At 43.2% G+C, this 15,657-nt stretch overlaps 1 protein-coding gene across 7 annotated transcripts in view; it reads left to right on the top strand.

The window, feature by feature from the left end:
- Nucleotides 1-13,845, top strand: part of HNMT (histamine N-methyltransferase) — a 44,362-nt gene extending 30,517 nt beyond the window's left edge. For all 7 annotated transcript variants that reach the window (XM_039494623.1, XM_039494621.1, XM_039494622.1 and 4 more), the window contains 4 exons: nucleotides 1,827-1,934; nucleotides 5,653-5,783; nucleotides 7,736-7,829; nucleotides 12,447-13,845. In XM_039494623.1, the coding sequence (XP_039350557.1) occupies nucleotides 1,827-1,934; nucleotides 5,653-5,783; nucleotides 7,736-7,829; nucleotides 12,447-12,802 (689 nt within the window). In that variant the 3' untranslated portion in view covers nucleotides 12,803-13,845. The remainder of the gene's footprint in view (nucleotides 1-1,826; nucleotides 1,935-5,652; nucleotides 5,784-7,735; nucleotides 7,830-12,446) is intronic.
- The last annotated feature ends 1,812 nt before the right edge of the window (nucleotides 13,846-15,657 follow it).

The following is a 15,657-nucleotide window of genomic DNA, read 5'->3' as shown; positions in this document are numbered from 1 at the left end:
CCCTCTAAATAGGAGCTGGCATGACAGAGGGCTGAATCGGAAACCCTTTGCCCAGCACCCTGTCACATGACATATAGTAGGTCCAGAAGCAAGGCATGGACCTCTTCATGTCTGAAGTGGTATGACAAGAAGAAGGGATGATCCAGTGGTTAGGTCACTAGCCTGGGACACAGGCAACCTGAATTCAATTTCCTATTCTTTTGCCAACTTCCTGTGTTACCTTGGGCAACTCTGTGCCTCAGATCCCCGTCTGTAAAATTGGCATAATAGTACTTCCCTACCTCACATGGTGTTGTGAGGCTAGATAAAGTGAAAACTGTAAGGTGCTTAGATAATGGGAGTCATAAGTACCATGTGTACCAAAAAAAGTCACATTAAACCAAGCTGGTGGGGAGAGAGAGAGGAAGGAATGAGCATGTGAAAAGTTGCCTGCTTGACTCCAGGAAGGTTAGCCAGCCACTCTCAAACACATCTGTATCTCTTCAACTTACCAAATTCACTCCAGTTTTGCCCAAGTACATTAATACTGCTTGACTCCACCTACTCAGTTGGACGTCCATCCCTCCATAAATTCTTCTTGCATACATTCTCTGTTATCTTAACTCTCTGTCCCACAGTTCTACTCTGACTGAGTGTCAAACATTTTATACTTTAACATCATTTAAATACTTCAATCTTGTCGCCTTTCATGACTAAATCCAGCTGCTCCTTGTAAATAAGACCCTCTATTTAATTTTTCATTTTAGTTGCCCTCTGTTTTCACTCTCTCTACCTTACCTGAATGTTTAGACAAATAAGGTGACCAACGCTGAACACCAAAACTATGCAGCCAGTGCAGTCCAAGCAATGCCTTTATAAAGCATTACAGCACAGTGTCCTTGGTGCCCTTCGTCATACAAATGAACATCTTATTTGCTTGCTTTACTGATGCTGCATATTGGACTAGGAATTTAAATGTTGGCTTATCAATACACTCATCAATAAAATCACTGCAGCAGCTTTGAATGATCCCTTGTGTACAGAGAAAAAGCAGCCAGTGGTGTTAGTCAGTCACAGAAAGAGCAAAGCACTTTAAGCACCAAAGGAAAAAATGGAGATTTGCTTCAGTTTTCAAATTAATTTTCCTTTTTTCCCCCTCCGCATGTGTCTCATTAGCCAACAAAACCCCCTAATTCACTCTCAGAAATAAACACAAAAGACTCTCCAAATGGCCTTGTAAAATACAAATGGGGGAATACTGTGACGGCTTAGGGATTTTCTAACAGGACACGGAGCTTTTTACCTCTGGTTCATTGGTTCCATGCCAGCCTGGGTTGGTAGTAACTAGAAATGGGGCAGATCTGCAGTTTGGATCCAGAGCTATACTTTGCCAAAGATCAGGGATGATTGTATCCCAGGTTTTGGTATTGACCGCTCTCCAATAGTGATTAAAACCAGATGACAGCTATTTAGTGGCATATATGAAACAAAATAGGAGGTTCAGTCCATTTTTTAGAGGACGTGTACATATCGCTACAGAACATCACATCTGATACCAGTGCTATAGTGTCAAAGAAGTCAGACTCATGAGGCACTGATGGTCTTCCAGGATGGGGTTGAAGATATTCAATGAGAGCAATATGTGGAAGACTACACTGCCAATGCCCATGTGATACCTGTCATAAATACATAATAGTACATAAATAATGGATTTAATCACCTAGGCAAATGATCTGAGACCTACATTTTTTTTTAAAAGAGGGATTTGGGGAAGGATGATAGCTAGCAGAACCCTCACATTTATCCTTGCTCTGATCTTTTAAATCTGTTTCATATTTGTATCCTAGGTGAAATTGACCTTCAGATTCTCTCAAAAGTACAGGCTAAATATCCAGGAGTTACCATTAACAATGAGGTGATAGAGCCAAACGATGAACAAATCCTCAGCTACAAAGGTATTTGAACTAGCAAATGCATTTAACAAAGTTGACCGCTGACTAATATATCATCTTTATAAGGCTTTTTGTTCCAATTTCACCTCAAAAAAGAGGAAAAAGTTACTATCTTCACTAGACTCCTACCTTCTTAGCAATGTCCTAGTTCCTTATCCTGCAAAGAGCTCTGCATGGACAAACCTTATAACTACACAGATGCCTCTGCTTATCCCACTCTTAGAGCGATTTTTATGGCACAGTATTTATCAGTATGTACAGTGTTAGGTGGTCAGATTTTATAAACTAGACAGGGTTCAGTAACTGGATGAGAGAGCTATAAGTAAAACCTTGATGTTTTAGGATGTAGTGTTTATGTTTCAGTGGTGTGGTGCTCTTCCCTCAGATGGTACTGACTCAGTGTCCCAGAATGGCATTGAAGGGTCTGCTTGAGACTATGTTTAACAAGAATGCCAAGAATTATTTTAAGTGGTTTGCAAAGATTAACTACTTAATCCCCTAATACCCTAGTGAGTTAAGTATAGTCCTCACAAATTAGGTAACTAAGGCATAGAGGTTAATTAGCTTGCCCAAGATACAGACAGCATTAATGTACAAACTGGCATTCAAAAGATCTTTGCTTTCAGTCCTATGCTCAGAGGCCTAGAACATGCCTCTCTCCATAAATCAGAGATCCTCACTGATTATTAGGTATGCCAGGGCATTTTTCACAAAACAAAGTATGAGTGTTTAGTCTTTGCACTTGGCCAAATTCTCACTGAAGTTTCAACTAAATGTATTCATTTTGATTGCCAATCTTAGCCAGTTATGTACTGTCAAACACCTACTGGGTTCTATCAGTACGTGGCTATACATATTCTGGCGATGGGCAAACTGATTTCTACATATAGATTGTACGCTTTTGGAAGCAGGGCCTGTGGCCAGCCTTGCTCCTCATGGGCGCAGACCAATAACAGATCAAAATGTGCAAGTGACTACACAAGGCAGTGGAGAATCACGCTCTGCAGCTTCTTTATGGAGAGTGCCTGGAATGTGCTGGGTGCCCTCACACCGTAAATAATACACTATTTTCTCTCATCCAAAATGCTAACATTCTAAGTGTATGTCTCACTGCAATTAAAAACCCACAGCTGGCCTGTGCCAGCTAACTTGGGCTTGTAGGCTTGGGCTGCAGGACTGTATAATTGCAGTGTAGATATTTGGACTTGGGTTGGAGGCCAGACTTTAGGACTCCACGAGGTGGAAAGGTCCCAGAGGTTGGGCTGCAGCCTAAGCCCGAATTTCTACACTGCAATTAAACAGCCCCTTAGCCTGAGCCCTGTGAGCCAGAGTCAGCCTGCGTGGCCTGGCTGCGGGTGTCTAACTGCGATGTAGATATACCCTCAGGCTTAGAGGACACCTTTAAAAATGCAGGATTCTTAACGTGAACGAGCTTGGAGAGACAAGGTATGCAATACCTTTTATCATACTGACAATATCATTTATTGGACCATCTTCTGTTGGTGAAAGAGACAGACTGATAAGCAGGTGACCCAAAGAAGAGCTCTGGGTAAACATCAAAAGCTTGTCTCTCTCACCAACAGAAGTCTAATAAAAGATATTACTTCACCCACCTTGTGTCTCTAATATCCTGGGACCAACATGGCTACAACAACACTTCCATACACAAACTTGCACAGTCTCAGATGTTCTGCAGGACATCAAAAGGTTTGACAGTTTGCTTTGGGTATGTATCCAATAGTTCTGATCCTCCTGGAAACTCTCTCTTGGAACTGTCTGGATTTATGGGATATGCACACCACACAAGACAAGGCTCTCATGAAATCTTTGTGTATTTTGTGACCGCCTCTAATCTCTAGCCAGTTAATTGGCTGTATAATCCTATTTGGGGCATTTTTTTTGGGAAAGGTAAATAGGAAAAAATAAAATAAGTTGTTTCCCTTATTTTAAGAGTTCTTAAACTAAAAATTAAATATTAAACTAAATTTCTAACTAAAATTCTGTTGATGTGTAACCATGTCCACAACAAGTATCTACTTAGGTTTTTAGCCCCAATTTCTCTTCCTGGAGAATTGGAAATACAATCTGTTTGGTAATTCAGAAGTCAAATTATCAGACTCATCTGCTACTCATTCTCTGGGAGGAACAAGCTAATCCTCTAAACTAAGCGCATCAGTCCATTACCCTAGATGGGTTTATGCTGTGCCTCCAAATAAAGTCTCCACCTAGACTGCAACACCCTCTGAGTTTTCTGGCCAGCAGAACATTGTCTGATATATAGCTATTAAACACTGTGGGTCTGATTCTTATTTACATATTAAAGGCCCTTTGCACTGCCAAGAGCCTTATATTTCCAGTTTCAGTTCAAGCCACAAGAACTGTTATCTCTTGTGGTATTTCAGGGCTTCCAAAACCAGGAAGAGGACCCTGGAAGATAGAACTGCCATGCAAATCTGGAATAAACTTGGGAGAGAATTAGTATAACTTTGCAGAACTGCTAAAGAGAAAGTTTGGGGTTCAGATGAATTTTTAGGTGGAGACTCCTACTTTATCCAAACCAGTTTGCCTTGTTTGGATTTTGACATAAACTGCTGTCTGGGGTGGCCAGTGATCCGATTTTCTTCCTAATGTCTCCTCACAAACTGTCTAGCAATTAAATTGAAGCAGATTGTACCAGTTATTTGTGATAGTGATATGGACTGCTGCTGACTGATGGCTGAGTTTAGAATAGCAAATTGGATTTGAACTGTGGGCATAGATGCCAGTGACTGGTTAATGGAAGAGAACAGAGTAACAGCAGCAGCATCCAAAAATGGTAGCCCGTCTCCACTAGTAAAGGAAAGGAACATAAACACTGATGAGCATTTCTCATCTATTCTACTGGGATATATCATCATCAAAGCCCTAAGAAGAGAAACACTTTGATTAGCAGTGTTAAAGTGCTGATTTTAACAAAGCATGTTCTTCTGAACAAGTGGTGCACATCTTAGGCTGAATTTACCACTGTGATGCTGCTGTTTTTATGCTGATATAACTACTGGAAACAACGTAGTTACACTACCATAAAACTGGGAACGCAGTGGTGAATCAGGCTCTTGAGTCAAAGTGAGCCCACTCTAAACACACTTCCCTCTTCCTAATATTCAGTCTTTGTACACACATTAAAAGAATGCTGCAAATATTTCTCTTATTACTCTCCTGTAATTAGCATCACTCTAAAATACCCTCCCTTTCTTTCATTCTTCAGTACAAGACCCTGAACAAAAGGGCTGGCTCTGAACACACTTAAAACTTGGAGAAGTTGGGATGAGGACCTAAACATTGCTCCTTTCTGTAACGGACCAAACTAAAGCTTGGGTCCAAGCACTAGGATTTTGAGGAAGTTGGAGCCAGATGAAGTTCCTAACTTCCAAATTTTTGCTCATTTCTACTGAAAAGTCTCTACAGCGAAGAGTGCCAAAGATAAAGGCATCAGATCCCATTTGTACTTCATCCCACAAAGACCTGACCAGTCAGTCCCTCACAGAACTGGGCCAATCTTTACTATTTATCTTCTTTATTTGTTCACATACTATAACATATAAGCTTCATTTTTAATATTCTGTTATTACATTAAAAATGATGCCAACATGTAACTTTTGGCTACATTACAATTCTGAATGGAAATTGTTTCCTCATTTGCAAATGGGATAGACTAAACACCATCCTCTCTGTATTTTAGAACGTGTGGCTAAGACACCGAACCTTGAGAACATAAAGTTTACCTGGCATAAGGAGACATCGTCTGAATACAAAAGTCGAATGAATGAGAAAAAAGAGTTTAAGAAATGGGACTTTATTCACATGATTCAGGTAAAAGCTCTGCATAGTAAATGTTGTTGAAGTCTGTCTCTACCGAGTATGTCTAAGGTCAGTGACCTCGCTGTGCACTTTAATGAGAAGAAAGGTAAAGAATTATGAAGAAATAAACTCAACCTACTTAAGTATAAGTGAGCAGCAAAAATGAAAACTGAGGTATAGTAAGGCAATTTTAGGGTTCAGTAGCCTCATTAACCAGGCTAAGGTGGCAGTCAGCAGAGAAGTAAATGTTAACTTATGTTTTTTTTAAATTTTCCCTCTCTGTGAAATTCTCTTTGCACCTCTATGTTCACTGAAATTCTTACAGACAGCGTCTTCACTGCTAAAAATCTGTGTATTTTTTCCCTCAGAATAACTAGTGCAGGTGAGCTAACCCAAGGTAAAAACACAGTGGAGACAAGGCACTATAGTTTCACCATCAGTTAAACTAGGTGAGGTGAGCACTATATCCCCACCTGGGCTTGACCTTGCCTGCCTTATCTGTGCCTTGTCTCCACTGTGGTTTTGCCTTGGAATAGCTCAGCTGTATTAGTTACCCTGAGGTAAAAAAGGTAAAGACAAGGCCCCAGTGAAGACAAAGCCCCAGAATGATTAATGATGTCACAGAAAGGCGCGTTTGTGGACCAGACATTGCCAGAAGGATTTCGGGAACGGGGCAGAGAAGAATGTTAGCAAACATTACATTAAACACTTCTGTGCTGAAATCGCCACACAGCCTGGTTAAGTGGTGTCATTCAGGAAATTACAGAACCTTAACACCACTTCCTTGGAGTGTGAGCTATTGCACGTCGTTTCATTCTAGGGACATCTTTTCTTAAATAGAGTGCCTGATCCATACTACTTCTATTGCAGTCAAGTGGAGTATTACTACTGATTTCAATGGGAGCAGGATTGGGTCCAAGGTGTTTTGGCACCTTCTTGGTTTTCTAGGCATGGTAATTAGACAAGTGAGAAGGAAAACACAGTCCCTTTAAGTGGTCAGTGCTTCTCTGTTGATGAGAGGGCTAACAGTCTGGTCATAAAAAAAGTAAACGCTCCACTTCTGTGATGGAGCTCTCCCAGGTGAGCAGAAATCCTAGAGTGCTAATCATGTCTGATCCAGAGGTCAGAGGAATTACACAAAAGTTCTAGGTTTCTTTTTTTTGAAAGGTATCCAATGCAAACCTGGACATAAAACTTAGGGCAAGACAGCCACTTGCCCAACACACCCAGGCAAGGTGTAAGAGGGCATAAGACACCCCCCACGCCTCTGTGCAGGGTACCCATGTTGCTGCCAAGTGTGAGCAGCCACCTCCTCTCATGCAGATGGATGAGAAGTGGGCGGAGCTTATACATTGCCCTCCCCCACAGCGCGTCAGTCCGCAGAGCTGAGCTGGTGCAGAGAAGGAAGTTATCTGCTCCAGGTCAAGGGCTGCTCCAGCTGCAAAGGGGGAACCAGGGACCAACCTGTGGCTCTGAGCAACTACCTGATGCCTCTTACTTAAATCCATTTACATTATTTAGGAGCTGACCCTTAGGGTTGCCAACAGTCTCTTATTACAAGGGACATCCCTTATTTTTTCATCTCTGTACCACAAGAGCAGGAGTTGCTGAAAGCTTCTATCTCCCCCCCCCCCCCCCGACATAGCTACTGCTGCTTGTGGGGGCTGGAGTAGTTAGGCTGACAGAGCTGTCGCTGAGTCGGCTTTGAGCGGCTACATTAGAGAGCTTACAGAAGTGTAGCTGCATTGGTGCATCTGCCACTCTGTGAGCTCTCTAGTGTAGCTGTAGCCTCAGCTTCCTCTGAGGGCTACCTCCCACTGCTGCTCCCACTATCTGCTCATTTTGTGCCTGCTTTCTGGGTACACACAGACAGACACTGCCCATGCCCCTACATTTGCCATCAATCTCCAAGGAACCTCTCAGGCTTGGAATATTTATTTTACAGTATTTCTTTTCATTTCCAGATGCTCTACTATGTAAAAGATATCCCTACTACTATTCAATACTTTCACAGTCTGCTGGAAGCTAAGGCTAAGCTCGTTATTATTCTCGTATCAGGTAGGTGATCTTAAGTGGGTTCTTTCCACACACAGTGCAGATCTGAATGTGCAACTATGAAGACTATGTGTTCATGTGTGCACACATCTGAGTTCATCATAGGCCAGTTCTCCATTAACTTAATTTCTGTACTATAGAGCTTAAGCTCCTAGCTTAGTGAACTGCCAGCCAACTATTATATGGTGTGTGTGTGTGTGTGTGTGCGTGTGTGTGTTTTATATACAGTAGACTGTAGGCCTCAAAGCCCACAAAATAAAAACAGAACTTTGTGAAATTCACAAGTCAGAATCTTGGCAACTTGGTTTGTAAAAAAAAAATTGCTCCCTGACCACACACAATGTCTCTCTTTGCAATATATTCAAAAATACTGCTATAAAAACAACACGGACAGTGATAAACTCATAATAGACAGACAATGAACCGAACAGGCTTGATCCTGACGCTCTTACTCAAGTAAGTAGTGCCATTGATATCAGTGAAGCTATTCGTGCATTAAAGGTTACAGGATCAGGCACAAAGACTCGTAACTCCTAGACACGTGTGGCATTAAGCAAACAGCAGCAATGGTGCCCTGTTGTGCCATACAACAGGTGTTGGTGGACATATGGTCCATTTTACCCTTTAACTGCCCATTTCCTTAATATCATCATTTTGTGGAAAATCTCATCTGCAGAATTAGATTGGCTGTTTCACATCTGATTGAGATACTGTATGATCGATTAAGTAGCAAAATGGAAAAACAGAATAAGTTAGGATTCTACAGTACTGTGACATCAGCTGACTATGGATTTATTAGCTTTACCTTGACTAGAGTCTAACATAACCTCCTGGGAAATTTCTCATACAATTATATGGGATTTTTTGACGCTAGGATACAGTAACATGTAATCGCTGCTAGGATATGTAAAGGTTCACCTATGATTGTTTTGGCAAGGCCCTTAGGCAGCTAAATACCTTTGAGGAACTGGGCCTCAGTGCTTAAAGTTTTGTTTTTATTAGATTCGGGAAAATGTGTAATGTATATTTTAAATAATAAAGTTCACCCCTTTTTGTGTTTGAGAAAATTGTGCTTTTTGCAGGCAATTCATAAAGGTACTATTCAAAATTGTTTTTTAATCATTTTTGGCTGGTAGCTTGTTAGCAAGCTGTTCAGTGCAAGTATTCCATATTTAAAATTACAAATGTTTACATTAGACATGTTTCAGTTCCTTGATTGCATGAGAATAACTCTTAAAATCAGGTTCCTGGCACAAATACCCGGAAATCTGAATTTGAATTTTTTTGTTGATGAATGTTCTGGGATATTCACTTGACTCTCTTCAAGCTACCAGTACATGTATTCACTGGAATATTCATGGGAGGCAAACACAAAAAAAGGGCATGAACACAGTCAAAAGGAATTTTTACAAATTTGAACTATGTGTCACAAGTTTCGATAGGCCAGCCCTCCCTCCCGAGTCAGAACAAGAGTCTCTAGGATAGGATTTCTGACCTAGAGTGGCCTTTAACCTGCAGAGAGGTGGACTGGTGACAAGGAAAGGAGGAAGATAATGGAATAGAGAAGAGCAGAAAGCAATGGAACCAACAAGGGAAAGGAAAACTGAATCAGAGACAGCTTAGAATAACAGAGAATACAAAAATAAATAAAACTAACGGAAAAGGGGAAAAAGAAGGGAAGGAGAAAAGTGACAGAGAGAATGAAACAGGAAGAGAAGGGTGAGATGGGAAAACTACAAGAAAATGAATAGGCAAAAAGCAGTTTCAAAATATAGCTCCCTCAAAAAAAAACCCCAAAAAACAAAAAAAACCAACCTGGGACTAAAAAAAGAAGAATTGATAAGGATACATGCAGTGGTGAGCTGGAATTGGTTCGAACCAGTTCACAAGAACCAGTTGTTAAATTTAGAAGCCGGTGTAGAACCAGTTATTAAAGGGGCCGGCGTGCATCCATACATGCTGTCCTGAGCAGCATGGTAAGGGGGCTGAGCCGGGGCCGGGGCTGGGAGGAGGGGTTGGATAAGGGGAAGGGAGTGGTTGGAGGGGCGGAGGTTCTGGAGGGGGCAGTCAGAGGATGGGGGGATTGGGTAGGCGTGGGCGTTCGGGGTCTGTCGGGGGTGGATGGGGTCAGGGCAGTCAGGGGACAGGGAGCGGGGTGAGTTGGGTAGGGGGTGGGGTCCTGGGGGGGCAGTTAGGGTGGGGGGTCTTGGGAGCGGGTGCTCAGGGGACAAGGAGTGGGGGGGTTTGATGGGTTGTGGGTTCTGAGGGGGGCAGGATGTGGGTTGGGGTCAGATGGTGGGGGGGAGACAGGCACGTGGGGCTTTACTCACCATGCGGTTCCCTACCGAGTCTTCGGCAGCACTTTGGCGGGGTGGGGTGTGTTCTTCACTCGCTCCGGGTGAAGGACCTGACGCCGAAATACTGCCAAAAACCCGGAGCGAGTGAAGACACTCCCCCTCCCCCCGCCGCCGCCGAAGTGCCGCCGAGGACCTGGTAGAGAACCGGTTATTAGGATTTTGGGAGCTCATCACTGGATACATGGTCCCTCTATGAATAGTTTCAGGCCCTCCGACTCACTCTGTACCTTTTGAGAGGCCAGGACAGCTACAAGAGTTAAGTTGTAGTGTTTTTAATCACAAATCAAAAAAAACCCATTCAGTTAACATCATCTTGAAAACAAAAGTAGTGCCATATGTTGCGCCTACAGAGAGCTATTATAATAATGCTTCACTCAAGTAGTGTATAATTGCTCAGCTCAGAAATGGCACCAAGTCACTGAACACTGACACCAGCAACTTTTCTGCAATTAGTGCTCTGCATTCATTTTCAACCAGGTGAAAAAAAAATATCAGAGGCTCCTCTAAACCACTGAAGTATTTATTATACTGTAGGTAACTGTTTACAGATAAAGCCAGTTTTGGAGAATGGTTTATTAGTTAAGGGAATTTAGAGTCCTATCTTTCAGCAGGTCCTCAATTAGGCCTGGATTTACTTCCAGCCCACCCAATCAGGGTAGTGTCATCCTTTTTATAAATGATTTACACTGGAAATGCTGAATCATGGAACTGAGATTAGAGAGAATAAAGAAATCAATCCTGCTTTGGAATCAGCTTCCCTGACTGTTCTTTTTCTACCGTCCGCTGTCTCGGAACCTCATTCATTCAAAGTATGTCTCTGTTGTGAAAACTTATGTAGGTACAAACATGTGATCACTATGGGCCAGATTCTGGCTGGTCCTTAGATGCATGTGCAGGATTGGGGAAGGCTATAGGAGCATTCTCATCCCTCCTCTCCTCCCCGGCCCACCCCTGCTGCCTTGCAGGGCCGGGTGTAGGCACCAGCGATCCAAGCATGTGCTTGGGGCGGCATTCTGGCTCTTTGGGGGCAGCTCTTTTCAAGGGCCGGCACCAGGGCCGACTTTAGGATGTGAGGGGCCCGATTCGAAAGAGCTGCCGCCGAAATGCCACAGAAGATGGCGGCAGCTCAATCGGTTGCCGATGTTTCCGGTGGCACTTTGGCAGAGGGTGCGGGGCCCCTCTTCTTGACGCTGCAGGGCCCCCTTAGGCATGGGGCCCAATTCCCGGGAATCACGCTAAAGCTGGCCCTGGCCAGCACTCCAGTTTTTTGTTGTTGCGTTTTTTGCTTCGGCGGCAGTACTCCGGTTTTTTTTTTTTTTTTTTTTTTGCTTGGGACAGCAAAAAACCTGGAGCCGGCCCTGCTGCCTTGTACAGCATGAATAAGAGCCAGCCAACATAGCAGGCTCTGATTGCTCTCCAGAGGTGCAGAGAGGGAGGAATCCACCCAAGGCTGTCCCCCACCAGCCTGTGCAATGGGACTGATGGGGTGTAGCAGCAGAGATACTCACCTGCACCCTAAACAGCTTTCAGGTAGAATTTTGCCCTCACCTTAAGTGGTGTGGCTCTGCACCATCCTTTACTCTGGGCTCTAGGCAACTTGCACAGCCTAACCCTACATAAATATTAGATATAACTAAGTGTTTTGTTTCATCGTTAACAAGCCTTCAACTTAAAACGGTTAAACTGCTGAATAATCCCTGTGTTCTTTCAGGGCCAAGGCTTCTATATAGCCCGGGTAAGGGCCCAGTCCTGCATCAGTGGTTGTTTTGCCATTGACAGCAGTAGCAACAGGATCAGGCCTTTAATGAACTGTGCATAAGTGGGCTCCCAGGTTAAGGGGTGGGGCTGTAACGGAATCCTCCCTGAGGCCACTAATGCTGCACAAGCTGTCTTGCGAGTGGGGGATTCAGTGGCGGAATCCATCCTATCCCTTCCTCCAAACCCCACTGGTTATTGGTACAAGGGCGGCAGAGGCAGGGGTGTGTGGATCTCCTATGAAGATTCTGTGGATCCTGCCCTTTTGCTGCCACACCAGACTGCATTGGTTCCACTGTGTGCAGGCTCATCTATACTCAAGGGTCTTCCCCGTTTAGTGTAGCAATTATTTTGCATATAGCTCTGTGCTCCCATGTCATGGGCTGTGTCTCCTGGGCTGTGCCTCCTGAAAGGTTCAGCTCAGAACTGAGGCCGTACTGCTTAAAATAATACATCTGAAACGTTGTTTAAATACACTCTTATTTTTAATATGATTTTAATCTGGCAGGAACCAGTGGCTGGGCCAGGCTGTGGAAGAAATATGGACCTCGCTTACCTCTGAACGATCTTTGCTTATATGTTTCATCTGCTGACATCAAAGAGCAACTCAATACAATAGGGCTGAAGTATCAGGTCTATGAGCTTCCATCCACTATGGACATAACTAATTGTTTTATCAAAGGGAACAAAGAGGGGGAGCTGCTGCTGGATTTTTTGACAGAAACCTGCTATTTTAGTAAAACTGCTAGTCTAGACCTAAAAAATGAAATAATGGAAGAACTTAAAAAGCCTGAATGCAGTGAAGAGAAAGATGGAAAGGTTTTTTTTAACAACAACTTGAGTGCAATAGTGATTGAGCCATGACTAAGATCTACTGGATTTCTCAGTTCAGAAACAAATGATCATATACAAACAGTTAACCACTTAAATGTCTGCTCTGTGTGTTTCATACTCTACCAATTAAGTTTACTAGGGTATGTCTGAGAAAGTTTATAAACAGTTAGGAAATTAATATTAATAGGTGTAACAAATGCACGTTAATACATTACTAATTCTTCAAAAATCTATTAATATAAAACTTGCTATTCAGCAAGTTCTACCTTATAAAATGCAGTTCTTTAATCAGAATTCAGATAACTAGCACCATTAATCAAAGCCCAGCAAATACAAAACAATGCACTTCTGATGGATGGGTAAGGAGTAATACTGACCTTGAACAGATATTGTTATAATTTAAATATGCTATCCAGCCAAATATTTTTTTAACTGAAGTATGTTTGGAAATCTCCAGTAGAACTCCTCAACCTTGCTTACAAAACTCTTCCCCCATAACTACCGATCCTTGGATTGGTTCCTCTGCTACTGATGTGGTATTGAAGTTGTTGCAACACTGCCTTCAAAACAACATACTTCTGGTTATCTTCTGTAGGCATTAATTGCATGCATCTGCTGCCCTACTAATCAACACCATCTCATAGCACTGCTCCCCTGGTCACGTATTTTATTTCATCTATAGCTTCCCTTCCCCATGAATCAGATTCATATACACAGCAGAGTCTGGAGAGATAAAGCTATAGCTCTCATAGACCATTTCTCAAAATGAACAGGTTCCTTAGGCAATGGTGATCATAACTTCCATAACATGCAGAACATATTGGCTCTTCACATCAGATGCCGAGATCTCTGCAGCACTGGATTAGAGAACAAGGTAGTATGCGAATCCTTAGTAAGGATGAGTTGCTGCTGATCTTTTAAACCAAAATGTTGTCTCATGTTTGTATTTTCAGTTAGAGAAATACGTATTTCCCCTCATTTCTCTTAACTCTTGTGTAACAAGGGCTACATGTGTTTGGTGGCCTCCATAATGTACAAGATGTAAAAATAAAACTTAAAGGATGAAACAGAAATGACATCAATGAGTTTCTTCTTGTTTTCAACAGAGTTACGCCAGGGCTGGAGCGGGCCCAGTGTCATCTATAACAGTGGTTTTCAAACTTTTTTTCAGGAGACCCAGCTGAAGATAATTGTTGATGCCTGTGACCCAACGGACCTGAGGATGAGGGGTTTGGAGTGTGGGAGGGGCTCAGGGCTGGGGCAGGGGCTTGGGGTGCAAGAGCGGGGTCAGGACTCTGGACTGGGCGTGCAAGCTCTGGGGTGGGGACAGGGCTGAGGGCTTTGGGATGCAGGACGGGGGCTCCAGGTTTGGGGGAGGCTCAGGGCTGGGGTAGGGGCTTACCTGTGGCGGCTCCCGGTCAGTGGTGCAGCAGTGGTACTAAGGCAGGCTTCTTGCCTGTCCTGGCACCGCAGACCACGCTGCACCCCAGAAGCAGCCAGCAGGTCCGGCTCCTAGGCAGAGGCACGCAAGCAGCTCCACGCGGCTCTCACTCGCAGGCACCGCCCCCCCCCCAGCTCTGGAGTGCAGAGCTGGTGCTGGGGCGGGGGCAGAGCACGGAACGCCGTGGCCGCCTGCTTAGTAGCCAGACCTGCTGCTGGCTGCATCCAGGGCACAGTGCGGTGACAGAACAGGTAGGAACTAGCCTGCTTTAGCCGAGCAGGGACTGTTTTTTAACGGCCCGATTGGTGGTGCTGACCAGGGCCGCTGCGACCCAATGATTTACATTCTGCGACCAGTTTGAAAACCACTGATCCATAATATAAGCTATTTGGCAAGAAAGATCTTTTTTTTTTTTGAAGTTATCTAAAGACATTGCCCCATTTCTGATTCAGGGTACATCTACATTCCAGCTAAAAATGAGTCCCAGCTCAGGTAGACAAACATGCACTAGCTCTGCTCTAGCTAGCAGGCTAAAAATAGCCACATAGCTGGGGGTAGCCCAGGCACAGGGGCTGAGTATGTATCTGGGGGGATCTGGGCAGGTTTCTATTTGGTTGTCTAGGCCAAGCTGCTGCCCAACCTACCCTAGCTACACTGCTATTTTTGTATGCTAACGCAAGCACACTCCCAGCTGTCATGTAGACATACCTTGGAGGACTTTTTTCATGCTTCTCAATGCTGGTGAAGTGATTTCATCCTAAACCCCTTCCCTGAACTTCACTATCTTCACTTCAGTAGTTGATTAATTTGTTTTGATAAATGATTTCATGGTTTTAGTAGCTATTATGTTATTTACAAGGTACAGTGCTTAGTGGAATAGAATATTGTTGCATGAGTGAATTTAATAGCTTGAATACTCAGTTCATTCAGTGAGGCAGGTGAACTTGATTCAATATTGAAATGGTTTACTGTAGATAATGCTTTAGCTTCAAGATGGGATCTTTAATTTTGTATATACAGCCAAGTCAATATCAATGTATTAAATATTTGAGGTGATGAGTGATTTAGTAGGAAGTATACCCGGCATTAATAGCAATTTACAGTCATGTTGGTGTGACTTGTTTTACATATTTATATCTAGGGATCAAATATTAATCCCAGTGTACTTTAGAATGTACCTACTATATTTCACAGCTGCTGTACTGAACAGAAACTACTACCACTTTTATACAGCAGCATGTGCAGTTTCATGTTAGCAGACCTCAATATATCCTGTAATACTATGACAAATTCTAAAAGGGGAGGGAAGGAAATCTCCCCTTCAGACACAATGCTGTATGCATCTCTAATGTACAACAGATGAAAGATTTCAGCCAGTTGTCCTCTGTTATGGGTGGTATGTCCTCTTCAGTGATGCATTAGTGAGAACTCTTGGGAAACACTT

Source organism: Mauremys reevesii, linkage group 11 (genome assembly GCF_016161935.1).
Source record: "Mauremys reevesii isolate NIE-2019 linkage group 11, ASM1616193v1, whole genome shotgun sequence".
In the NCBI taxonomy this organism is placed as follows: Eukaryota; Metazoa; Chordata; order Testudines; family Geoemydidae; genus Mauremys; species Mauremys reevesii.
This window is presented reverse-complemented; position numbering and strand designations above follow the sequence as displayed.